General features: G+C 45.4%; 1 protein-coding gene across 1 annotated transcript in view; it reads right to left on the bottom strand.

Annotated features, from left to right (window-relative positions):
• Nucleotides 1–14,672, bottom strand: part of LOC147882677 (uricase / urate oxidase / nodulin 35) — a 33,984-nt gene extending 19,312 nt beyond the window's left edge. Inside the window, exons 1-4 of the mRNA XM_087400599.1 lie at nt 14,265–14,672; nt 14,063–14,155; nt 12,678–12,753; nt 797–906 (exon numbers count right to left, since the gene is read on the bottom strand). Coding sequence (XP_087256725.1) covers nt 797–906; nt 12,678–12,753; nt 14,063–14,155; nt 14,265–14,459 — 474 coding nt within the window. The 5' untranslated portion in view covers nt 14,460–14,672. The remainder of the gene's footprint in view (nt 1–796; nt 907–12,677; nt 12,754–14,062; nt 14,156–14,264) is intronic.
• Nucleotides 14,673–26,352: the final 11,680 nt, after the last annotated feature.

Below are 26,352 nucleotides of genomic sequence, written 5' to 3' on the forward strand. Positions count from 1 at the left end.
CTTGCATTTCATTTTCTTCATTTGCATTGTTTGGTATTAGAGCTAAAAGTTTTGATTCTTAGCCCTATATCCTTGTGAGGAGAGAGATTAAACCTACTCAAAGTTTGGACGTGGCAAGGCTGCCTCTAGTCTTGCAAACAGGCATCCCTTCTGAGTATACTTGATGGTTTCAATCGTACCAAGGTCCCTCGAAGATTGGACGTGCCAAGGCCTTCTCTAGTCTTGCAAACAGGCATCCCTTCTGACTATACTTGATGGTTTCAATAGTACCAAGGTCCCTCGTAAACTACACGTGCAAGATTCACTAGCCTCACCGCATGAAGAGGGTTCTGTAAAAAGATTAGGCGAGGAAAATCATCCACTATCTAGGCCTGTATTGAAGGACCTCAACTGGATATCACCCTGGGCCTTTGATAATTGGAATTAATGTGGTAACAAGGATCAGAAGTATTGTTTGCAGCTAAGAAATCATGAGATTCATGTTTTAGGAGCACATGATTGTGAAATTTATTTCCCTGAGCGACATCTGTCCTGTGGCATGTTTACCCTCACTTCTTACTCTATAAGATTTTGAAGGCCCCCCCCCCTCGAAGCATCCTTCAAATAGCTTTCCAACTTATAGACTATCTAAATTTCACCAAGGATCTTTTTTCAATAAGAACATGAAAACTGAGTTTCCTAGAATACATGCAAGAGAGAAGTAATGCTTTGAAATTCCCAAAGATTCAATATCAATACAGCTATAGCTTATGTTACAGTTCATTGACAGCAGAGGAAACATTAATGAGAGCTGTACCTGTGTTGTTTTCAGTATAGCCAACCCATCTACCCCAGATGACACCTTCACAGATCCATTAGCACTGACCAGTACCTCAGCTGTATGCTTCTCCCTCCCCAACTTATATCCTGGAGCCATCAATATACGGAAAACTTACGTTGACTAAAAAGCAATACTCCCCACTGATCTAACGAACATACAATACATTATGCTTCAAGTTCAAAATGAACCATACATTTACATATGATTACAATAATAGATACACAGTTTGAAAAGAACAAGAGGAAAGAAATCAAAACTCGTCGAGTCTTTTACTGTTATTAGGTTCAAAAACCTTCATCACTACTGACTTGAATTTAAAAACCAAGATAATAAATGGGTCCCAAAGGTGGATTTGCTAAGCAAATGATGATTTACAAGGGGAAACTCAGAAATCCTGCCCCATTCAGAAAAATATGCTTTCAGAATCTATGGGAGAAAGAAAAGGCAATAAAATTTTTATTTGAATTTTGAGCAACGATTGAGTGCCCGCTAAAGCGTACTGTTTCTTCTGAAACGTTTCAGGAACCTCTAGTTTCAGATCAACAAAACGGAGTGGACTCAACAACTCAAAATGATTTAAAGAATAGCGCTTTACAAAGTTGCAGCTTCATTTAGATCAACAGGAGGGTTGTAATGCTGTATAGGGGTTTCCCTCCCCGCCCCTTCTTCTCCCCTAGATGGGGCCATGTTGCACTGCCATCTCCCCGAGAAAAATAGTGAAGATGTGCTACTGGCATCCTTGACTCCACACTGAGGAATGAGCTCATGGGTGACGTGAGGCAACCTGATGCCAAGATGTATTAATGATGGTGCCTCCCATGTGGCATGTGCTCATAAGTTTGTATCCAGTCTCTTACTGACCTAGTGTATCTCAAACTTGGGGCCAACAAATTGGCAACACTTCTTCTCTTATAACGTAGTCAGTGGTCTGTTGTCTGAGACAATGTCCCATGGTGGCCTCATGAGTCAGGAAACCTCATGTACAAAAAGTGTGACACATCTCTGATCAGGGTAGCCAATAAATTTTATCAAATCCATGTAGCCATGAATGAGAAGACTCTGACATCTTGCTTGGACCTCATAGTGTCTAGCAGCACATTGTATCAAAACATGCTCCTTTGTCTCTAGCTCATGTATGCCACAAAGAGTATATAGTTCACCTCTACAATACTGTGAGGCTGCAATCTTGTGTCCTGCCTCGATCTAGAGTCTGCGGGACAAGATTCTGAGCTAACTTATCATGAGAGAGGTGGATATGTAGGTACCCCAGCGTTTGGATGAAGCCATGCTCCCTCAAGTGGATGAAATGTTTCTTGTGAAAGACCATTTTGGTCACATCTGGCTGTGGGAGGAACACCCATGTCCTATGAATGCAAAGTTGCCGTAGATCATCCCAGATGACCTAACGGACCTCTTGCTATGTCAAATGCAAGAAGGGGTACTGATATAGGGGAAGACAATCGTTATACATGCCCTATGACTACAACCATCTGGTGGCTCGTGTGTACCAAGGTCCAACACTAACTCACCCTCCTTAGATGCCTACTACTTGGCCACACTTGAAGCAGATTCCCTTAGCTCGGACTTCCTCTTGTGCCGGACAAGCGGAATGAGGCTTCTTAAAAAGAGGCCCCAACATCTGCTTGTCGAAATGTGCCTTTTCAGGCTTGTACTTGCCAGCTCGACGGTTCTTACAGTTGTTTTTTCTCTTCAGCTTTCCATTTTACCTAGCCGGCAAAGATCTTGTATCCTTGTGTCCAAAGGTACTATGATAAATCTCCGCAAAATAAATAGCCTGATCCACTCTCTCTCGCTTGTTCGTTCGGATTTCATTCTGATAATCCTTGGCAAACTATTTACAAAGAACGAGCATAGCGTTTATTGATGGAAGTCGGGAAATTTCGCAATGATGTCAGGAAAGTCCTAGATGTATGATTCTAAGGACTTTGGCAAGTTTTGGAGCTTCTAAATATTGTCGTATTAAGATATAGGTGCACAAGGCTTTGCCTTCAATTCCCGCCACCATATAAAAACCTTCCCTCGCAAAAACATTTCAACAAGGGTCACCTGAATATTGCCAAGATAATCAATGATGGCAAAGGATTCCCTACCCATTCAACCAAGAACAAACTGACTCTGCCATTCTCTCCTTTTTCTCCCTAGATATATCTCAGGGAAAAAGGATGTTTCTTGAGTTTGTTGAAAAACCAGAAGCTGTTGCTGCATTGTTTGCATCTGCCTGAACAAACTTTGAAGAACTTGGGCGTCAATCTACCTACACCTATCGTGGTGTAGAAGGTCCAGCAGCTTGAGCCTATCGAGTTCTATGGGGAATTTTAATTACAGCCACTTCTGCCTAACGGATGATGATCCACTTACCTTTGTCCTGGAATGTTTTGGTTGCTACGTTGTAGGTGTCGATGGCTTCAATTACCACTGTGTAGTCAAAATGCTAGGCTCCATGAGGCTCTTGGAACCCCATGAGATGCGGCCAGTTGAGTGCCACCAATGGCTAGCTACATTTCTGGCAGCAGCTAGAAGTCAATTCCTTTTGGCTTATCAACCTTTGTTTTCTTCATCTTTGGCGCTTCACTCTTGGAAGGGATGCCCACCATAAGTTCTTCCTAGGATGTAGGTTGTTGTTGTGACATTAGTGACGCTGCGAGCTTGGGCATGATGGAGGCAAGAGATCTTGTGTGTGTAGATAGTGCTTGAATGAGACAAAAAGGTCCTGAAATTTTGGATAGTGAGGAGCTTAGGATTCCCTTGCCTGTTAACTAAAAGCTCCATGCCTCGATGTCCCATCCTGATCCCGGATCTTTGGGTGCCAAATGAGGGGATACTGCATGACCTCCTCCCTGCACAGCAGGGTCGAGCCTGAATGAGTCCTCCTGCCAGTCGCTTCCAAACTCTGTACACATCAATGGGGAGCCCTTTCCTGTGAGAGGGACCTCCGAAAAGATCCAATCGTAAGACCATTGCCACTGCCCTTATGTATGGGGTATTCCTGAGAAGCCCCCGCTGGAGAAGAAGCTTCCAAGGCTCTGCACCTGGGGTGAGACCTCGCACAACTAACATGGCCGATAGAGCTCTCCTCTGCATCTTTGGATCGATGATGCCCAAGCCTCCTGATGCATGTGGCCATCTGCCATGCAACTTTGGCTCTAGTATTCCTCATGCCGTCCGATCTTGACCATAAGAAGTTGCGCACCAAGCACCTGAGCTGCCCCATGCACCCTTTATGGAAACACCAATAGGAAGCTATGTACCAAGCCGTGGCAAGGACGACCTGATTGGCCATTAGAGCCCTGCCTACTAGGGAGAGTTTTGGTTGAGCTCCAATATAGAAGCTAGTGCCAAACACTCTCTAAAACCGGGGTGATATGCTGCTCTGCTGAAATATCACTACTACCCACCTGGCAGCCAAGGTTTCTTGCTGTCTACCCCCGTGGGATACATCGAAAACCAAAGGCAACCCCCAGTCCCAGACCTCCTGGAACTCCTCTGTCCCTATGAAGAAGCCAATAGACTTGGTCCAGCTAATCCGAGCCCCAACGGCCTCCCAGTATATAGCCAAGGATCCCCTGACCATCTTGAGGCTCACTGCTAACCCTCCACATATAGGATCGTGTCATCTGCAAACTCTGAATCCAGTAGCTTCCTCCTCCTATTGGATCGAGAGCCTCATCCCCATAAGGTTGTATACCAAGGCCGCCGGCTGCACGGGTTCCAAAATGACTTGGTGCATAGAATGGGGGGGAGATAACATTTCCATCTCTTTAGTTTGCCGATATACCCGGTAACGAATGGGCATCTCCTCCCAACCTAGAGCTCGGTGCAAAACGCCCGTGTTTGGAACTACAAAGGGGAGACCCTCAAATGGAAAAATGGGCTTGGCTTCTTGTCTAAACCCCTACGTTAGTTGTAGTTGCCAAAATTGCAACCTGCACTGCGGCATCTTCAAAATTGTAGTCGGTCTGAGTAGCTTGCTTGGTGCCCTCCACTCGGCCTATTGAATGTAACGTTAGGAGATCTTGTGCCGAGATCCCTTCTGTTGCCTTGGTTTTTGAAGCACTTGCTGCCTCAATGGAGTGTTGTCTCGAGGTGCCCACCTGCTCGCTTGGATTGGACAAATTCCGTGCATCAGTCTGGCATCAATTGTAGTTGCCAAAATTGCAACCTGCACTGCGGCATCTTCAAAATTGTAGTCGGTCTGAGTAGCTTGCTTGGTGCCCTCCACTCGGCCTACTGAATGTGCCGAGATCCCTTCTGTTGCCTTGGTTTGTGAAGCACCTGCCGCCTCAATGGAGTGTTGTCTCGAGGTGCCCACTTGCTCGCTTGGATTGGACAAATTCCGTGCATCAGTCTGGCCATCTGTGCCATCATTGTCTAGTGGCTGTCAGCACAGCGAGGCAACTTATCACGCTGTTCATCAGGAACTTGGAGGAGATGCTGGAGCTGACTGTATCTGTCCAGCCTGGCTTGTAGGCGTGCGTTCTCCTCCTTCAATGCTTGGCTTTCCGCAACCACTTCCCTTAGGCGCACAATCTCTTGTTCCAGGGCCTCAAGTTGGGCTCGAGGTACCTGCTGTTGCTGAGCCTCTGAGGTCTTCTGTTGCAAGCATTGCAAGGCATGCTGCAACTTCACGTTCTTTCCACTGAGGGAGATTACATCTACTTTGGCCTTGCTTGAGAGTATCTTTAGGACCACCACCACCCCTATGGACACTAGGAACTACCGTACCCTCATGATTGGCCACACACTGGCCAAGATTTATGGATCGATACTAGAGAGGGAGATCAGTAGTCATACAAAGGCACGTGGAAAGCAGGCACTAGGGCAGGCAGGATTCAAGAGGGAGCACTCTACTCTAGATCACATCTTCACTCTGAGGGCTATCATTGAGGAGGTGAAGTCCAGACCCCAGAAAGTCCACACATGCTTTGTAGACTTTCGAAAGACCTTCGACACAGTCCCACGATCCCGCATGATCAGGAGACAGGAGATGCCGATTCCAGAGACACTGATCTGGGGTGTGATGAGCCTATATGATTCAGTCAGAGGTAGAGTTCGTGCCCCAGGTGGTCTATTGGATTGCGTCGAGAGCACGATCGAGGTGAAGCAGGGTTGCCCCCTCTCACCGACTCTCTTCGGACTTTACATCGATGAGATCACATCCTTCATAGACCTCCTAGGAGGCGAGGGATCACTATTGGCTGAGCTCATGATACAAATATTGCTATACGCTGATGACATAGTCCTAGTATCATCTTCAGCGAAAGGGCTACAGAGACATTTGGAGGCCCTAGAGGTGTTCTGCACACACAGAGACCTGACAGTCAACCTTGGGAAGACCAAGGTTATGGTCTTCAACACCTCACGCGCAATGCTCTATCGACTCAGCTTCAATTATCATGGCGAGCCAGTGGAGATAGTATCGTCCAACACATATTTGGGAGCAATCTTCACACGAACCCTTTTCCCGATGATCCATGCAACCTAGGCACGACTCACACGAGGGCGGAGTGCTTTGGCTCGGCTAGAGCGATAGGAGATACCTTCACAGCTCACCAGAGAACCATCACTGTGTTGGGCTTCGGTTTCTAAGTCCCAGCTCCAAGATTGCCTTGATTCAGTTTGTACTTGATTGATTATGATTTTGCTAGCATAGATTAGTACTCAGCAAGGGCCCTAGCGCGCGCTTTGCTCCAGCCCACTGAGGCTTGTATGAGTCTACTTTTTTGTGCACTTTGTCCCATAGGCCCGCGAGGCCTCCCGCGGATGTTAATACATCTTTCTTTCTTTCTCTCTCTCTCTCTCTCCCTCTCCTGCAAAGGATATCTCTGTCTAAGGGCCTGGGACTGTAGTGCCTCGTTGCTCCTCTATATCGTGTCTGCCAACCACAAAACCCACCCATCCCTGGGCCCACCTTCTGGCTATTGCTTGTTGACCTCCTCCTCCTGAAGATCATTTGGGATGCAAACCCCTTTTGGGGGGAGTCCACAACGGGGCTGGTCTACGTGAAGCACAATAGGAGAGTGGTCTGACATTGGAGTGCCTACCAGAATGCCCGTGGAGCCCACCCTATGCATCGCATAGCCCCCAAAGTAAAACCTATTGAGGCACTCCAACAAGCCATCATATCTTCTCTGTCTCAAAGAAAAGCGGAGACTGCCAAGGAGCCTGGTGAACCCCGCCTCTTGCCACAGGTCTCTGCCACTGATCGCAAAGATGAACTACTCCCAAGTGCTTCTCTCCGCTGCTGCGGGCATCTCCGAGAAAGAAGCGCCTCCCTGCTTGTCCTCAACAAACTTTAGGTTGTTGAAGTCACCTCCAACAATCCTAGAGTCCACATCTCGAAGGCACTCTGTCAAGCCTCCAAAAAGTGGGGCGGTGCTGTCTACAAGTCGGTGCATACACATTCAGGATCCCAATCCTGGACTCTCCCGCTTGGAGCCCCATCCAAAGTACTCGACCAGTGATACGCTCGCCTTGATCATAGACCTCTTGGCCATTGCCTGAGAGACTGAAATACGCACATCTCTACTCCCACTTATTGCAGGGGACCACACCTCTGGGACTCTCCAAGGGAGTAGGTGACGCTATCGACTGATGTGCAATGCTGAAACCATATGCTCCTGAATCAAGAGAAAATCCACTATCCACCCACTGCTCTTTGCAACTCCTGATGAAGTATCAAATGATGTGACTAACTGTGAGTGGGAGCCTGTATGCGTCCAGTAAGTCGGTGCGTGAGCTCCAACACTAGTCCCAAGCGGACCACAACTATTGTCATGCCTACACCTGGCCTCTCTGCAGTAAAGCCAAGCTGGTAGATGGCTGAAGCCTCGTGGGTGAGCCACAAATCTATCCCTTGCGGGCCTATCCACCTCTCCATCATGGGGTACATCTTCTCATACAATCAGTAGTGACAAGGTCCACTACTCATCTCTTGCAGAGGCAACATGAAAGCCCCAAAAGGGCGGGAGTAGGAGCCAACCACCCCAATGGATCCCCCTTTTTCAGGGCTGCAAGATCAACACTCTCACCTCTAGAGACAAGGGATACGCATCCAAAATCTCTAGATAGTTCCAGGGCCCGGAGCTTCCAAAACTCGCTCAGCAAGGGCTGCCCCAAGCGGTGTCTAGGGTTTGGATCCTGGGAGGAGATGGACTGCAAGTGAGAGGAGGAAGCCACACTCTAAAGGGGGGGGGGGGGGCGGCGCTCCTTGCCCCGAGGCTGGGGGGAAAGGATCAGGTCCGGGGGAAGAGCAGGGGATGAAAGAAGTGAAAGAGGCAGTCGGACCTGAAGAAGGAAAACCCCTCTTCCATAGATGGTGACCTCCTGAATCCGGTCCCCTTCTAGCGCTAGGCTCGCCTATAACCAATCGGATTCGCTTCCTTAAGGGCGTGAACGCCACAATGCTGCCCACCGCTGCCTTATCCTTGAGAGACTGCTAATTTCACCTGTTCTTTGTCTTGGGGAGAAAGTAAAACCTTGATGGTTGGGGGAGTCGAAGGTGCTGCCATAAGAGCCCCTCTTGCCAAAGAAGAGCCACCACCAAACTTTCTTTCTCCAAAGCCAGAACAAGAAACCCAGCGCTGAAAGAAAAAAAAGGGGGGGGAGAGGGGGGGAGAACAGCCAAGAGCTCAAGCAGAGGGCTGATTTAAGCTTGAGGGGCTGGCCAAAAACACCAAGAAAGCTCCAAGACAGCCAAATGAAAAACACTGACACATAGTCCCAAGAATGGGACTGCAAAGGAACCCAGGGCTGGTACAAAAACTGAGCACCCCTTGTAGGGACAAAATGTTGGAAAGCTCACCTCCCCATCTGTAAGCCCCCATATGAGGACAGCATGGGGGAGGGAGACCTAGGGCAAGACATGCCCAGAGGGAAAAGTTTGGAGAGGGGGTTTCCACATGGGCAACACCTTACAGCAAGGAAAAGACAGATAGAGGGGCTGCCACATGGGCAGCAAACAGGCTGCCATGTGGGCAGCATATTCATGGACTTACCTGGCAGAGAAGGCACCTTCTGGAGAGCAGAACAAAGGCGAAATTAACATATGACCGACTGGAGCAGGCCAGATTGCACAGGGTTTCCAGAAGCTATGGGCTGCGAAGAGATGGCGCTGATGTCAGCAGCAGTACGGGTCACTACGGCACTGCACACGTGGCTGGAGAGAGCCTGGCACAGGGCAGATCCAGCAGGAGCACATGGAGCAGCATGGCAGGGCAAGGGCGCCTGCAATAAGGGCCTGTTGGTGGCGAACAGTTGCAGCCATCCAGCCCTAGAAGGACCCAAGGGTAGGGCCCTATATGGGCTGCCCTTAGGGCCTGGCAGCAGCCCAAGAGAGCCGCCCCAGGTCGGCCAATCAAGGGCTGCCTGGAGGTCAGTTTACAGACTACAAAGTCGGGTAGGGAGGGGCAGTCTGGTCGGCCCATATTCCCCTACCTGGTCGATTTTTTGGGGCAGGCCTTGGGCCTATAAAAGGAGGCCATTGTGCCTCATTCAAATATCCTCTGGAGCAGCAAACCTACAGCAGACAGGAGCAGCAGTTAGGGCATTCCTGGGCCTACTCCCTGGAGGTGAAGGAGACCTACAGAGAGCTGCAGACTGAGCTAGCAAGGTGCTGCCCACCTAGGCTGATTCACAGGCAGTAAGGTGGAGAAGAACACTCTGAACAGAGAGTCTACATACGCTTGAGGTGGAGCACGCAGGCTCAGAGATCTACAAGTGCTTGACATCTAGTAGGAGAACCTTTTGGTATTTACTTTGTGGACAGAAGGAAATATAAAGTGTTGCTTCTATATTTGTCTCTGAGCATTGTCTATTTACTGGCTTGCACATCTATGAACGTTAAGTTAAGAAGTTTGTGATTCCACACCCCACACCACACTGCATGAGCTCCTGGGCTATTCTATCAGTCTTCCGCTGTGCGTACCCTCTGTTGAGTAATTTCTAACACAAAACTGTTGCTGGATGTGACGAGGAGCAGCTTCAAGCCCCTCACCAAGAGAGCTTGCGGGGAGGCTCGAAACAGCCCCCCTCTGCTCCTGAAACTGCCGCGACAAGAGAAAAAGGGGCGCCAGCAGCTTTCAAGCTGCCACGCCTGTCTGGAGGAGGGCTTGGACCTTCCAAGAGCTTGGAGGCTGCTGAACGAATGCCATGCCCAGCTAGAGGGGCACTGGAGGTGCCACAAGCAGCACGGGCTGCTTCCAACAGCTTACCGGTTGGGTTGACACCGACTGGGGAAGAAACCCTGTCAAAAGGAGTGGCTGATGGCAGAAAAGGGAGCGCGAGCAAAACAAGGGGGGTTGGGAGCAAGGGTGAGCAGGAAGCGGGTGTGGGGGGGAAGCAGGGAGCTCACTAGTTCCTTCTCTACATTGTCTATTCCTTCTTTGGACTTCTTGTCTTTGGACGAATAGGTTAGTGGATGATCTTGAAATTGATTTCCTGCAACAATAGCATCCATTTGATCACCTTGGTTTCCTGATTTTTTTTGTTGATTAGATAGAGCAAAGCCTGGTGGCCACAAAGAAGAAAAATGGATTGCCTAGTAGATAGTGGTCGAAACTTTTGGACACTATACACCATTCCTAGCGCTTCCCTTTCGGTAGTGGAGTAACTCGTCTCTCCTGTTGAGAACATTTGGCTTGCGTAGAAGATAAGGAAATCCATGTTCCCATCAGCTGAGCCAGAATGGATCCCATCCCTAACACATCCACATGCACATGAAAGATCTTATTTCAATGTGGCTTTCTAAGTATTGGCACCTTTACTACCATCTCCTGCAAGATCTTGAACAATTTCACTTGAATAATGTAGTTAAGTTTGCTGGCCTAACTGTGAAGTTGGATTATATGTGAACTAACACAGTACAAATACATATTCTGGCATAAGACTTGAGTATGGCAAGGTGGAGTACGTATGAAGAAGTGGGCACAATTGGGGGGGAGTGGGTTGAGGTAGAAAGAAGGGGAAATCGGGCATCATGAACAAACAGGACCTCTCTTCACATAGAGTATGCTCCAGATTTCAATAGTTTCCTCTTTTAAAGAACATCAGCCGTCAGGTCCATGATTGGGTGTTTTGTTAGTTCTGTTACAGGTGAAACATGAAAAGAACACTCTAACATGTCTTGCAATTTCCCATCTTTTAGTAGGCTTAGCTTGCTCAAAACATACCTCCTGGGCAGCTTGAACTTTTTTTATCAATTTAGTTTCTGCTTAGTTAGACCTTCTGGATAGTGCATAGCACTCATTGTAAATAGTGTATATTATAGAGGTTTTGTGCTTAACATCATTTCAAAAGAGATGCAACAGCCACTCAAATTGAAAAACTTGACGCTGTCATCTTTCAAGGTTCGCATGGCAGATCAGAGGTTACTCATGCCGAAGGGTATGCTCAAAGATGTGTGCATAACAATAAGTGGTGTGCTTACTTCATGGTGATACACTGACCATTGCCACCAACGGGAAAGAGGTGATGGCAAAGAGCACCATCCTGAAGAAATGCAAGCCCGAGTGTCTAGGATTGGAAGAGGCATATGCCTCGGATATAGAGATAAGCTACTCGCACCCAATATTGTGCCGATAGCCATTGATGCCATGAGGGTAGCAACAGAAATACTCGTGGATGACTGAGTCAAAGATGGACTTTCCTGAAGAATTCAATGAAGACAAAGAGAGGAGTGTAGTCCAAGAAGAGTTGGCGTATCGCATCAGATGAATCAGCAATAGTGACTGAACAAGGAATTGAATGTGGATTCTCGAGAAGAAGAGAATTTGATACAAATCAATGCGGACTTTTCAGCGAATTTCAAGAGTGATCCAATAACTCTTTCTAGAGTACAAATATGTCTTTGCATGGGAATACACAGATCTGAAGGGTGTACCGCCAAATTTGATTCAACACCGAATCCCTCTGATTCTGGGTGCAAGCCATTCGGCAACGAAGGTACCAAATGAACAACAACTAAGCCAAGTTGCTGAAGGCTGAAAAACATCAGCTACTAAGGGCATGATTCATCTATGAGGTGGATAGAAGCGATTGGTTGTTTCCACTTGTAATTGTGCCAAAGAAGAATGGTAAGATGAGAGTCTGTGTAGACTACGGGAAGCTCAACGAACAAACAATCAAAGACTATTCTCGCTGCCATTCATGGACAACATTTTAGACAGCATCAGAGCATGAGATTTATTCGTTTTGACATATAGTCGGTATAATGAAATCACACTGGCCGATGAAGACCAAGAAGAGAGCACCTCCATCACCGAATGGGGAGCGTACTCAAGCGAGGTGATCCCATTCAGGCTGAAGAATGCACCAGCCACATTCCAACACTTCATGGTGGAAATCTTGCAGGAAAGCATTGACAAATTCCTAGCAATCTTCTTGAATGTTTTTTGATCTACAACATAAAGCAAACACACACTTGGAATGCCTGTAAAAGGTGTTCCAAAAAATGTCGAGAGACCCGAATCTCCCTTAACCCATACACGTGTGTGTTCTGTATGCTCTTAGGAGTCTTCTGGGGCACACGATTTCAGGTGAGAGCATCATGACCGAAAAATCAAAGATCGACGCCATTCAGAAAATAAGGGAACCAAGCAACCTCTAGAAAGTTTGGTCATTCATCATTCATGGGATTCCTGAGCTTCTATTAATGCCTCATTAAAAATTTGCAGGTATAGCTTGACCCCCTACATCAACTAAAAAGTCATGATACAAAGTTTGAGTGGACATATACATGCAATTCACCTCTCTAGTCACCCAAAGAAGATTATGTTCTGCATTTAAGAAATCCCTTTTCAATTTGGCCAAAATTTTAATGAAATTTTAAAAACAGACTCACCGTGCTTGTGCACTCTCCCAGCAAGCATAATTGATTCCCATGGCTTTTCAACAATATTCACCTGAGCACCTAGCACCTGTCATACATGAAGGTATAGGCAGCATGTGATTACGGATATGCAACATTTTCCACGCTGAACTTTCAGCATGACAAATTGCTTGTAGTTAAATTATATGATCAGATTGGGCTCTAGTAGGAATAGACGGTGCAATTCTATATGTTGAAACACAACAATGAACATAAAAGCTCTGAAACTTTACCAAAATAAGACATACATTTGAACGAGATGCATATGAATTTAACCTCACAAGCTTCTACTCAGTGCGTGAACCTTGCATTTTGTAAAACGAGTGAAACAAACTAAGGAGAGCAAAAAAGAGAAGGGGGTTTAGAAGACGCATGAAACAAAACTAGGAGTGATGTTAAATTATTTATTGAGACACAAGAAACACCAAAGCCAACACAAGCTCGACCAAGGCAAACACGAGAAAACGAAAGAAAGACTAACACAAACACAAGGAAACAATGTTTGAGTTTTTTGGCCTGCCGTGAGGTAGGTCTTAGTGAAGATGATTCCCGAGAAGAGGAAAATCTTTTATTTTCAGAAAATCATGAGTTATTTTATGATCCACTTACTTTTTTCTTTTCTACATATTTTTAGCCTCTCTCTCTCTCTCTCTCTCTCTCTCTCTCTGTCTCTCTCTTTCAATTCATCTCTCTACCCTCTTTTCCGAGCTGCAAATCCAATTCGTCTTCTTTTTTGGTATTTTAGATTTTGGGCAGGCCTTATGAATGATTTATTATCATTCACCTTGTTTTTTTTGGCAGGGACGACCAACACAAACACAAGGAAACAATGTTTGAGTTTTTTTTTTTGGGCAGAGACATACGCAGACGGGGGGGACAAGACGGTACTTAAGTCTTAAGACCACATGATATCCAAAGATAGTGCAAACCTAAGAACTAAAATGAAAATGGGCTTTCAATCTCCCCACTTTTGGATTTTGATTCTATGTTCAAAGATCCTAAGATTCCGAAAGCCAAAATTCCAAATGTATAAGAACTATACATAGAGCAAAGCGGAGTTTCTTCAGAATTTTCTTATATTGTAATCCTTTCAGAGAAGTAATATGATATATTACTAAATTGAGAGATAAAAGCACTCTTACTTATGCAAAAATGAGAGAGCCTATAGAATTGGAAGGTAATCACTTCATATTTAGCATATTAGAGATTTCGTCATTTTTTCCTAATAATAGTCATAAATTGCTGAAAGATGTTAGGAATTCTGAAACTTTCTAAGTTGAATTTAGCTGATATCCGTTATTTCCCTGTATTCAAGCAATGTTGCCCGCCACAAAACATAAAAGCAAAACTACGTGCACCTCTGGATAAGTCTTCACAAAATGTTGTGCTAGCAGTATCCCAAATTCTTCCATCGAGATCACATCCGTACATTCCTTGGCTTTGGCGTATACCTGCGTTCCCACCACTGAGAGAGAATTTGGCACGAGCAACAAGGACAAGAAGAGGACGCATGACTACTGAAAAAATAACAATTCGGATGGCTCCAATGAGCTAACGAACCGTGTTCTTGATAGAGTCAGTGGCAACGATGGCGGAATTATCCCCAGATGTGTAAGCGGGCAAGCAATCGGAAGAAAGGAGGATGGAGATGCTCCACTCGACGAAGATATCGCCAGAGCCACTTCTCCATACTCTACCAAGTCTAACTCTAGCCTTGCCGTGCCGATGCTGCAATTCAGCGTCCACAATCCCCATGGTCGCTAGAAAACCGCCGGAAAACCACGAACAATGGTTACAAACAATTCTATCTTCTCGAATTTAAGAGTCGATTAACTGCAAAATTGATTCTTGTCACAAACAATGATTGCCCACGAACTGCCCACAATCGAGAATCGAATCATCCTTTTGCAGAATCAAAGCTTTGGACTTTTAGTGCTCCATTAAATTAAATTGATTCTTACAACAGGAATTATTACTTGGCCAGCACTAGACGTTTTCTCAAATTCTGAAATCCTGTGCTTCCACATGGCACAATATACACCCTTAGATTTTTTAAATTCTGAAAGCCCAAAGCTTTGAAAGCTTTTGAAAAGTGGCCAAGTAAAAAGCCAACTGCGTAAAAAGCCAAGGCAAAACCTTTAAATATAGGCGAAACGGACGAACGTAAGCCAAAAACAACGTAGATTGCTTTATGAAGGCTATTGGTTTGTGAAGAGACCCTCACGTATTGGCTTTCGAATGTTCACGTGCCGTCACCATCAGGTTTGCTCCTGCTTATACTAAAGCTTGTATCGAGCCACTACCCATGAATCTCCTTCGTTATGCTTTCTGTGTCTTTGAGAGGTTCAATGAAGCTTATGGCTATAGATCGGTCTGTTTAAACTGTTGTCAGTGGGACCTTCTTCCTCACAAACACACTAGGAGACGTTCTGTGAAACCATTTCTCAGTTCTTCCCTCTTCTTCGCTTCTTCTTTCTCCCCCACTCTTCCGTTGCGATTCCCTCTTCACCTCTCGCACCCTTCTCCTGCTTTTGCATTGCACAATATACACCCTTAGATTTTTTAAATTCTGAAAGCCCAAAAGCTTTGAAAGCTTTTGAAAAGTGGCCAAGTAAAAAGCCAACTGCGTAAAAAGCCAAGGCAAAACCTTTAAATATAGGCGAAATGGACGAACGTAAGCCAAAAACAACGTAGATTGCTTTATGAAGGCTATTGGTTTGTGAAGAGACCCTCACGTATTGGCTTTCAAATGTTCACGTGCCGTCACCATCAGGTTTACTCCTGCTTATACTGAAGCTTGTATCGAGCCACTGCCCATGAATCTCCTTCGTTATGCTTTCTGTGTCTTTGAGAGGTTCAACGAAGCTTATGGCTATAGATCGGTCTGTTTAAACTGTTGTCAGTGGGACCTTCTTCCTCACAAACACACTAGGAGACGTTCTGTGAAACCATTTCTCAGTTCTTCCCTCTTCTTCGCTTCTTCTTTCTCCCCCACTCTTCCGTTGCGATTCCCTCTTCACCTCTCGCACCCTTCTCCTGCTTTTGCATTGCTTCCTCTGCAGCTTTCAGCTCCCCCTCACCTTCTCGGCTTCCAACATACTTCGCTCCGGGATTTCTGCGACTTGTCTCGACCCCTTCGAGCGTAGAATATTCGGCAGGAGCGTAGAAAATCAGGCTGACATATAAATGAAATGATTGATGAGGCAATCCGTTAGCGAACGCCGTAGTAAGACATTGTAAAGAATCAACGCAGGCAGCATGTCTGAACGGAGAGACGGGATGATATCGAAACCAAAAATGCAAGGAGTACTCGTCTCCTAAAGGGGACACAAAACGACAAACGAGTTATGGCGTGTGCGATATTTTGAAGCCTTGAATTGAAGCACCATCCACAAGTACAGTTTCATGCCGAAATGGCTGCTAATTTGCAGCTCTGTAGATGCTGTGAATGATCACACAAAGAAAGTTTGGAGCTGAGATCACCTTTGCGTCCATTTTTCCCAGACGTTCATAGATGCCATATGTCGATAGCTTATGAAACTTATTCATCCGTTAAGCTCTTCAAAGACACTCCGACGCAACGTTTGTGAGAGTCGGAACGTGGGCTTGCAACGAGAGATCCTCTAGTTCTTTAGCTATAATTTCTACAATTGCTTCTAATTTTGATCTGCAATTCTCGGGCACTAATGATCATGTGCAACGTTTGGGTGGGTAGGAGTGTGACCTCTTGAGACTTTGAGTCATAGAAGAACAGCTTGCGAGAGTCAGACATCTCCATAGTTGCTTCCTCGCTTATGCTGCACACCACCTATGTCTATCATCAACGCTTGTGCATATCCACCTTGAACATTTGCTTGCTGCAGATATATGACGAGTTCTAGTTGCCATTGGCCGTTGTTGCAACCCATGAACGTTGCTACAAGCTCGCAGCATTGACAAATAATTACTAAAGGAACTAAGCCTCCGAGAGATAGATATTAGCACATGGACGATGTCTGACGTTGGATTGTGTATAGCTTTTATGCTTGAATTTATCATCTTTAGGAAATTGCACATATGCTAACCAACATATCCAAACATGCAGAACATGAGGAATGCATGTTGACTAATCATGATTGTTTTTCAGATTCCAACATTCCAGCAAAGAAATAGGCGACTTCTCGTCGAGCTATGGACGTCACAAAGGATACTCCACGTAAGTAGAATGTACGGTCATTTCAATTCTGAAATGTTTCTGCACCATCTGTTGCTCTGGTCCGCATTAATGCGCTACACCTCCAACACTAGAGGTGACTATTCGAAACGGGGGGATGGCACGTTCCCCTATGATATATAATTTTTGGAGAGACATGTGCCGGCTCTCCACCATACATTTACGTATGGTTTTTTTTTTTTACACCTCATCTTGAGCACGCACACTTCTTTGCACATTCTGTTTCCGCAAGGGAACATTACATTTGCTTGGTTCGACCAACATACTAATCATGTCTGCAACACTTCTGTTTTCGAGATGTTTGCAGCCTCCAAACGAGTGTCTTCTCCTAAAGGTACGCACAACAAAATGTATTTGCTTGATTCAAGTTATTTTATCAATTCTTTCACCTTCTAAAGATAGAGTTTTAGTCCTTTTTGTTTTTCCTGTTGCGTTTAGACAAAACCACGTGAGTGAAATTGTAGCAAGGTTTCGGATGGTTTTTATTATTAATCCCTGTAGGTGTTTAAACCCGAACATAAGACATCAATTCATGTCACGATGTAGAAATGACCACCGGAAACTCCTTCGAACATGACCATTCGTCAACGCTCAGAGCAACCAGAGGTCGAGCTATTCAACTTGATATAACATCAAGAAAGATGTCCTTGAGGCCAGCTACGTCATCGTGGTTGACCATCGCAGATAGATACAAGCAATGGGTTAGTAATTGCGTGGCTATTTTCTCTAGCCTTCAAATCTGCGGTGTTTGTGGCATAACCACACTACTGTCTGCAAACCAAAGGATCGTTTCTTCGCAAGGCATAGGCATCTCGAGCCACAGCGCCGCACTCGAAAACATGATACTTTTGGATGCCTGCGAGAATATGGGCATGCAAGTGACTTACTGGAAATGCCAAAGCTGCACACGAGATGCCCAGCGGAGCAGATACATTGTGCGGTTGATGCCACAGTACTCTCGGAAGTTGCTTAAAACAAACCACCTCCACACGCAACTGCTAAGCATCATAGATATATTCATTTCAGTTACCACGACTGCAAATGCGATTGCTCGTGGCACACTCGATCGAAGGTCACTTCTAGACAATCCTCTGATATCTTGGCGAAACGTCCCACTAAGCTCGGCTCAAGAAATCGTGACGAACGAGCTGTCAGGTGTGCTCGCATACAACATCGAGAACAATCCAATATTGCGCAAGTACAATTCTTTAGCAGAGCATGCGGACATCCAGATGGGTATGTGCATCTTGAGTCCTCAAACCATTGCAGGTATCTTGGAACTACACGATGAGACAGCTCCCTTCGAGTTAATGTCAATAGCGGAATCTCAGCCTGAGCTTCTGCTTTTGCAAAACATGGTGGACCCCGCGAACCGTCGCGCCTTTGATGCAAGGGACAAGCATGAGTTTGCCTCCATACAGCTACGAGGTACAGAAATGCTTTCAGAGAGGGTCGCTTCATTCCACGTCGACGGAGTAGCAGCAGCTGGCAGTGCGTGCGTTGACATAACCATGGAGTCAACAGTGTTCCCCTTCCTGTTCCCTTTCGGACGGGGCTACTATGATGGCTGCATACAGTTCAGCAACTATGTGAAAATGAGAATATGCACCTTATTCTCTATCTACACGCTCTACAAGCCGTACTTGTTGATCATGTTCCAGCTAAAACAGGCAGTGATGATTGCCAATTCAAGCAACTCTACATGCTTGCAACGAGACATCGACCAATATAGGAAAGCCAACCCTGCCACGACCGATGAAGACGCAATGAGACACGTGCTTCGCTACAGCATGCCATCAACAATGCCGGGGTCCCCATCATGGCATCGACGGCAACTGAAGGACCTCATAACGATGGTCGATGCTTGGGGCCTCCCAGATTTCTTTCTGACATTCACTGCAGACGAGGTCACCGATACACGGTGGCAAGAAATTAATGTGATCGACAGCATCGCAACACATTATAATGCGCAATTTACTTGGAAGGACTGTCCTGTTGAATGCGTGGCACTTTTCCACGCACGCTTCCACATGTTCATGCGCAAGCATTTGCTTTCATCCGACGGTCTGCTTGGCCGAATACAACACCATGTCGTTCGTTATGAGATACAAAACAGGGGCTCCCTACACGCCCATGTCATATTGTGGGTCCACCATGATGACCGTCAGCGAATTGCAAATGAGATTGTGGCTTACGTCCCCAGGGACGAGGCCCTCGAAACACAAGGCTGCGAGAACTAGTTCTCAGGAAGCAGTTGCACGTATGCAAGAAAGCGTGCTACGTCGGACCGTCACACCACAGTTGCAAGCACGGCTTCCCTTTCGCAACACAACCAGAATATGAACCCATCCTCGACCCTCTGACGCAACATTGGTTGTATTACCGGCCGGGACATGAGCACCGAAACGTCATCCCTTACCACCCTTCCGTGTTACTGTTGTGGGGTGCACACATGAACATACAGCGGGTGACAAACTCTTCAATCTCTCACTACCTCCTCAAGTACGCGATGAAATCTGAACCAATGGGCAAACTGAACATCCGTTCAGAAGACGCCTCGCGTTTGGGGTTGCAACATCTCGACGAAGTAAAGCTGAAACTCATCGCCGCGAGCCTCCTATCAAAACCAACCTCTCCAACAGAGGCCGCGCTAAACTGACTGCATGCAGATACCAACAATCACAAGGAGCGAGACCGTTCACTATGTCGACTCCTCCCCACCATCTCTAAGACAACGCATCATCTCGCGAAACAACAACGTCACCCTGCACCCGGTCGACATATACTGCGGGAGACCGAGCGTCATCAAGGATAGCACGTTCTACGATTACCATAGGCAATATGTGATCCGAAAGCCCAAGGAAACGCAACGTGGAACAGTCGGTCTTGACCTCTTAGGCAACAGGATCGCAAAATGTGAGCGAGTAGTCAGATTCACTGACTACCACCCTGGACATCAACCAGAGGGGTACTTCTACAACGTGCTCTTGCGAAAACTCAGCTTCAGGAATGAAATGGAGCTCATATCACCTGCCAACACAGCTGGATCCTACTTTGTCGAATGCCAAATGCGCGGCCTCATATTGAGCAACGAGGACCTCGATATGTATGTGACCGAATACATGCAAAGGAACTTGCTAGCGACTGACCACACGGACTAGTTGATCAATATGATATTGCAAAAGGTTGCGATCATCCGAGACTGCCCGATGGAAGCGCCTAACATCGACCAGCAAACCGTCGAAGGGCCAACACGCGCGAGGATGTTGGAAAAAATGGCCAAGTTTCGCACCGTCGCCAATGCCGCATTGACAGTAGAACAACAAAGAGTCTTCGAAAGCCTAGCTTCAACAAGCTCGGGGCTGCACGTTGTCTGTGGAACACCAGGTAGCGGCAAAAGCTTCTTGATACAGTACTATGTTTCGCATTTGGTAGCGCAAAACAAAACGGCAATACTCTGTGCATCAACAGGGGCGGCTGCGATGCGGCTGAGCGGGATTGCAACCACTGTACACTACCAATTCAAGATCCCTGTGCGCAGCAATCAGTACCCACTGAACATCCATGAGACGGATGAGCGACACCTCGCAATCAAGGAAGCCAACGCGATCATCATTGACGAGATGTCCATGCTAACAAGGATGACTTTCGATCTCGTGGTAAGACAAATCGTCAATGTGACTAATGGCACATTGCATGAGCCATTCAGACACAAAATGCTCATAATTTTTGGTGACCTGGCGCAATTACCGCCAGTCTGCAAACACCGTGAGGATCTTTGCGAGCCGTGCCACATCACGTCCTCTGTGCACTGGGCTCAAGCGAAAATGTACCACATGCAATTCTCGGTGCGACATGCACGAGACATGCCGTTCCTGGCATTCTTGCATACCATATGACTCAGGACGCCCACAACTGACGAGATTTTCGACTGTTTGGGGCAGTGCATTGTCGACAAGGAAGGTGCATGCCACTTCATCGATGCCGAAACAACCATCATTTGCACGCACAGAGTCAATGTCGCTACCTTCAATGATGAGCTTGTGGAGAAATTCAACGCTCCCGAGATGATTGTGCATGTTCAAATACACAGTAACGCCGCGAGCGAACCAGCTCTCAAAGAATGGTTGGAGGACAAAAGCTTCAACGAGATAGGAAAAATTTGCGTGGGGGCGAAGGCAATGATAACGGAAAACATTGACCTCGCAATAGGTGCCGCAAATGGAGCAATGTGCAAAATCAAGAGCATCAATGCAACTAGCAGGGGAGAAATCAACGGTATCACTGTCGTCGTGGACACAACGACGGCCGTGCTCACATTAGGACGCTCGAAGCATCAGCGAAAGGCAATAAATGGAAAATGGTTCCACAAGTCCACATTTCCATTAACCCTAGCATACGCTATCATGGGACACAAATCCCAAGGCGCAACCATATCCAACAAAGCGCTGCTCATATTCCGAGGAGTGTTTGCCCCTGGCCTAGCATACGTGATGTTGTCCAGAGTGACTGAGAGAACGAGGCTGCGCATACTACATTGCCCACATCCAGACATATTCAGACCAATTCCACGAGAGTTCTCACAACCGACAACACAACCACGCGCATAAAGGTATTCACTACCAGAGATTGAACAAGGCAGAGACAAGTCATGAATATGTTACGTCAAACATGCGTGCAAGGAAAATGGTTTTAATATCTTGTCTGTTGTCGAGAACAGGTGCAAAGAATCAGAAAGCTCGGGACATTGCAGCATAAGACATGGACGCAGACAAGGTAAATTCCACCAGCATGAAAGAATCTTTTTTTCTTGAAGATTTAAAAAGACGGCTCATTTGAAAAGACGGTGTAATAAGTCGTGCCTGCAAGCAGCTATTTGAGCTATACAAAAGCAACGCGAAGGCAACAAAACCTCCACCAGCAAAGAGGAGGTTCTTCCTAACCACAAAGCAATTCCGGCTAGCAAACAATGCAGGAGAACGTCCGGGAGCTTACATCAACGGCTTCAACACGTATGCGGAACTACGCGACTTCATTGACAACTGCAATAGGCGTTTGCCAGCTAAAAGACAGCCGGGAGGCTTGAGATTCGCAAATGGTATGTAATGCTTCCGAAAATTAAAAAAAACCGCAACAATTGAGAAAAAGAATTAACGAGTTGCAAGAACAACAAACTCATCATGGATTGCACTTCTCCTGCAGGACTCCTCAAAGAGATCCTTGTCGAGCTTGACATTGAGTTCGATGAGACTGATAGGATGATGGAAAGTTTGGAGGGCAGAAGCTACTAGACATGAAGACGAAAGGGATCACAGCGTATGCGTGCGAGCTACTGCATTACGGGTACAACGTATCCTTGGAGTTGCTGAGGGACACGACGCGCGATCAAGGAACGGCTATACTCGAATAATTCATGGAACAATTTGGAGGGACACACAACGCGACGCACCCGGTGACGACAATGGAGAAGCTTACGTATATTTTCGACAAGGACTTATACGAGGAGCGCTTCAGTATTGGAAACGATCCTTTCACACCAACAGAGAAAAACCAGGGCAAGTAAATAAATGCATTCTATTATGGACGTCAAACGAAAAAAAAAAAGACCGAAAACCTCGATGACTAACGTAATTGTCAATGTTTACGCAGGTACGACATTGAAAGACGCGAGTCTCGAGATGAAGGAGGAGCCTCCACTGAAGCGCCCGCGCAAGGGAATCGCGTGAGCCTCGTCGTCTACTGCATCACGTGCAAGCCCAACAACAGAAAATACATAGGGAGCACGATGGACCTGCCGCGGGGAGGATCAAACAGCACAATAAAAAACCACCGGCGAAAATGAAAGAGGACTTGCAGCGTTACAAGCCCTTCAAAGAAAATTTCGAAATCAAAGTTTTGGAAACAACAGACACTGTAGACAAAGCACGAACTTTAGAGCAGTACTACATAAGGAGCCACAACACAGTAGGTCCATTAGGTTACAACACGCTCGAGGGCCATCCGGCTAGAGCACGGAAGTACTATTTCCTAAAGCGTAGGAACATCATTTGACCCAAAAAATAAACATTTGTGCCTTCGAAAAAAGGGATCCAATGAAGTTGCAAATGGTGCTGGAACTTTTGTCGTACATGCAATGCAGCTTTGCGTTTGGATTATTCCTGTCACAGTTGCATGCTTTTGTCTCAATTTGGTTTTGATTTATTATTTATACATTTCTGAAATACATCTCCCCGTCGTTCGCTCGAAGTGGAATGACAATAGATTTGCTTACAGTGCAAAGAATAGGAATTTGTCTTCCTCCGAAAAAAAGAAAAACTACGTTTTACTGTCGACATGAACAACATCAAGTGCAAGCAGGACTGGATGATAACGAAATCTCTAGAAAAGGTTGCATGCAATTGAACATCAATCTTCTGCATCATTTCTGACAACGTGACTCATGTGTACCTCAACAAGATAGCAAAAGAGAGAAGTATTTATCAAGAGCCCAGCTGGCCGAGCAATCTAGTTTTCAATTCCACGCGATAAGGAATATTATTACTGGAATCCCTCTCTAAAGTCAAGCCTTAGAGTTAGTTTTGGCTTTGCTTAAGCCTTTTAGACTCGCTTTGAGGGGATTCTTTTAGCAAGGCCTATGGTGATACACTCACTTGCATTTACATATTTTCCCTTGAAGGTGAGAAGAGAATCTCTCTCTCTCTCTCTCTCTCTCTCTCTCTCTCCAAGGCCTCCGGTGATACACTCACTTGCATTTAGATATTTTCCCTTGAAGGTGAGAAGAGCATCTCTCTCTCTCTCTCTCTCTCTCTCTCTCTCTCTCTCTCTCTCTCTCTCTCTCTCTCTCTCTCTTCTTCTTCTTTTTTGCACGCGCGTGTGTCTCTCCAATTCCCTTCATATGCTTGTAATAAAGTTCTAGCTTTTGCAATATGAAGTCTACCATTGCTTGTAGGCACTTATGGGGGAAGTCTAGTTAGTTTGTTATTTTGTGTGTGTGTGAGCACGCACGCACGTGAGTGTGTTGGATTCGATTCCCGTTCATATGCCTCTCTCTCTCTCTCTCTCTCTCTCTCTCTCTCTCTCTCTCTCTCTCTCTCTCTCTCTCTCTCTCTCTCTCTCTACTCTCACAAGCTTTCATGCTAATTATTTTTCCCTCTTTTTTGCAATGCCTTTCCTCCCACATGCACCATTGATGCGACATGAACACATGCCCTCTGATATTACTCAATCAGTTCCAAGCAATGAATTTTGAGAGCAAAAACTTATATGAACACCACCCTTGCTTCATCACTTTTTTGGATGACTACTATAGTCAATGATCAACACTTTGGAAGGAGTGGATGGCAAAACACAATAGTGTAGTTGAACTAAGGACACTAGCCGAGAATAGAAAGACCCTAATAATGCACTATTATTAGATAAGGAATACTACCATCAATAGGTTATTATGATCGAGGGTCATGAGTAAATATCATTGCTAAAGAACCCATGAGAAGTTGGCAAAACCCCCACCATTCCAAGTGTATAGTCTAATCAATGTGATTAGCAACTATGCAACAGATGCTCCATGATGTATTCCTCAATATTGGTTGACTCTATTACATAGTAATCCTAATTGTTACATCCAATGAGGAAAGAGCCTACCCATCACACTTGAAAATACTCTAACTCAAGAAGCATAAGGTACTACATGACTCAGGTATCAATCTTATGAGTATACACACTAAAGATATTGAGGAATGCATATCGATAAATTCTTAGCATATGGAGAATAGTTGGAGACCTTAGATCCAAGAGCGGGAGATGATTCCTTGAAGCTATAAAGACTTGACTTATTGAAATGTAGAATTGTAATAAGCAATAATTATGGCAAATGACAATGCATCCTCAAAGAAAGGGGAAAAAACGACCAAGAAGTAGAAATTGAGGGAGAATATAAAACTTTCCTAGTGACAAAAGATAGCCTAGCCACCAAGCTGCAAAAGAAATTACAAAAATTGGGAATCCATCGAGGCCTCAACTGACTAAGAAGTGGTGTACCAAATGCACTCAGTATGGACATGATACAAATGCAAACTATGCTCAATTTTATGACATATACCAAAAGGTTGGTCATAGTACGAAAGATCGCAAGTACAAAGAGAAGCTGCCACCAAGAATGACAAAGCCCTAAGAAGATCCATATATACAAGTAGTTGACCCTCTGAGGGTAGATCAAGGCCAAGAATCCAAGCCTGAGATCACAGCACAAGGTACTCCCTAGATATGGAAATGTTTAGTGAGATAATTGTTGTTTCTATGGTGACTTTGGTAGGGACGTGTGAACATTATTCATAGCAATATGAAAGGAGGGAAGTTGGCTCCAATGTAGCATGAGTCGTAATGAGCACCTATGTAATGACTTTAATCAAAAGTGCCATACTTAACTACATTTCTAAAAGAATGGCAAGAAAGATGAGAAAATTCGAAAGAAAAGATATAGGGGGAAGCGATTCATGAGTCACACAATAGATCTCCTTGTGCTAAGCATGCATTGAGGCAACCAAAAGTAATGACCACATCATGTACTTGAGCTACTTATACTTAGCTAAGCTAAGTCTCAAGCAACTCTTGTGAAAGTGATGGAAGAGATGCAAAACAAAAGGTGCAAAGACACATACTATGGACAAGAACTCAAGAATTCCAAAAAAATCAATAGATTTTTGAAGTCACAAAGCATAAGGAAACTGCAAAAACAACAAAGCAAGTAAAGAATAAGAAGACAAAGAGGTAGATAATAAATCTTATAAAGCCTAACAACATATGTAACTCTAGGCTAGGATTTAAGATACCTATACTCAAACTAGTCTAAAATATAACATCTATGATGACCAAGATTCTCACTAATGAGGCACTACAACTAGAAGGCTGCTAATGTTTAGATTTGATTGCCATCCTTTTTCTACACACGTGCAACCTCACATGCCTAACCACTCACTTGTGGGACAATGCATATCTATGTGCGTAAGGAGAGGATCTCTCATTCGTGGGGTACCAAGGCAATGAGTATGCATGCTTAAAAGAAAAAAATGATTGTCCATGTTGAACAAACATCTTGATGATATGCGAATTATAATTGTTGATAGGGCATTAATACAATTGCTAAAAAATTGAGCAAAAAGGATGCCACAAGATGGTGCATTATCATTTCATTAATGGGGTCAAGTCATAGCCCCAAGTCATAGCCCAAGAATTTACAAACAAACTCCTTGTTTCTATGCTAGCATGGTGAGTGTCTAGCTTTCATAGTGCATCCAACAAGATTTGTCAGCATTTCGAAGAGGCTATCAATTTTTAGAAACTCCCAAAGTCTCTAGAGTGTCCTACAACTAGGCATGCACCTATGTATTTATAGCTTGTGGGTTTCAAATTCCAAAATCCCTCACATGGATTCAAGAA

Source organism: Dipteris shenzhenensis, chromosome 29 (genome assembly GCF_047967505.1).
Source record: "Dipteris shenzhenensis isolate YYH24624 ecotype China chromosome 29, Dip_SZ_1.0, whole genome shotgun sequence".
In the NCBI taxonomy this organism is placed as follows: Eukaryota; Viridiplantae; Streptophyta; class Polypodiopsida; order Gleicheniales; family Dipteridaceae; genus Dipteris; species Dipteris shenzhenensis.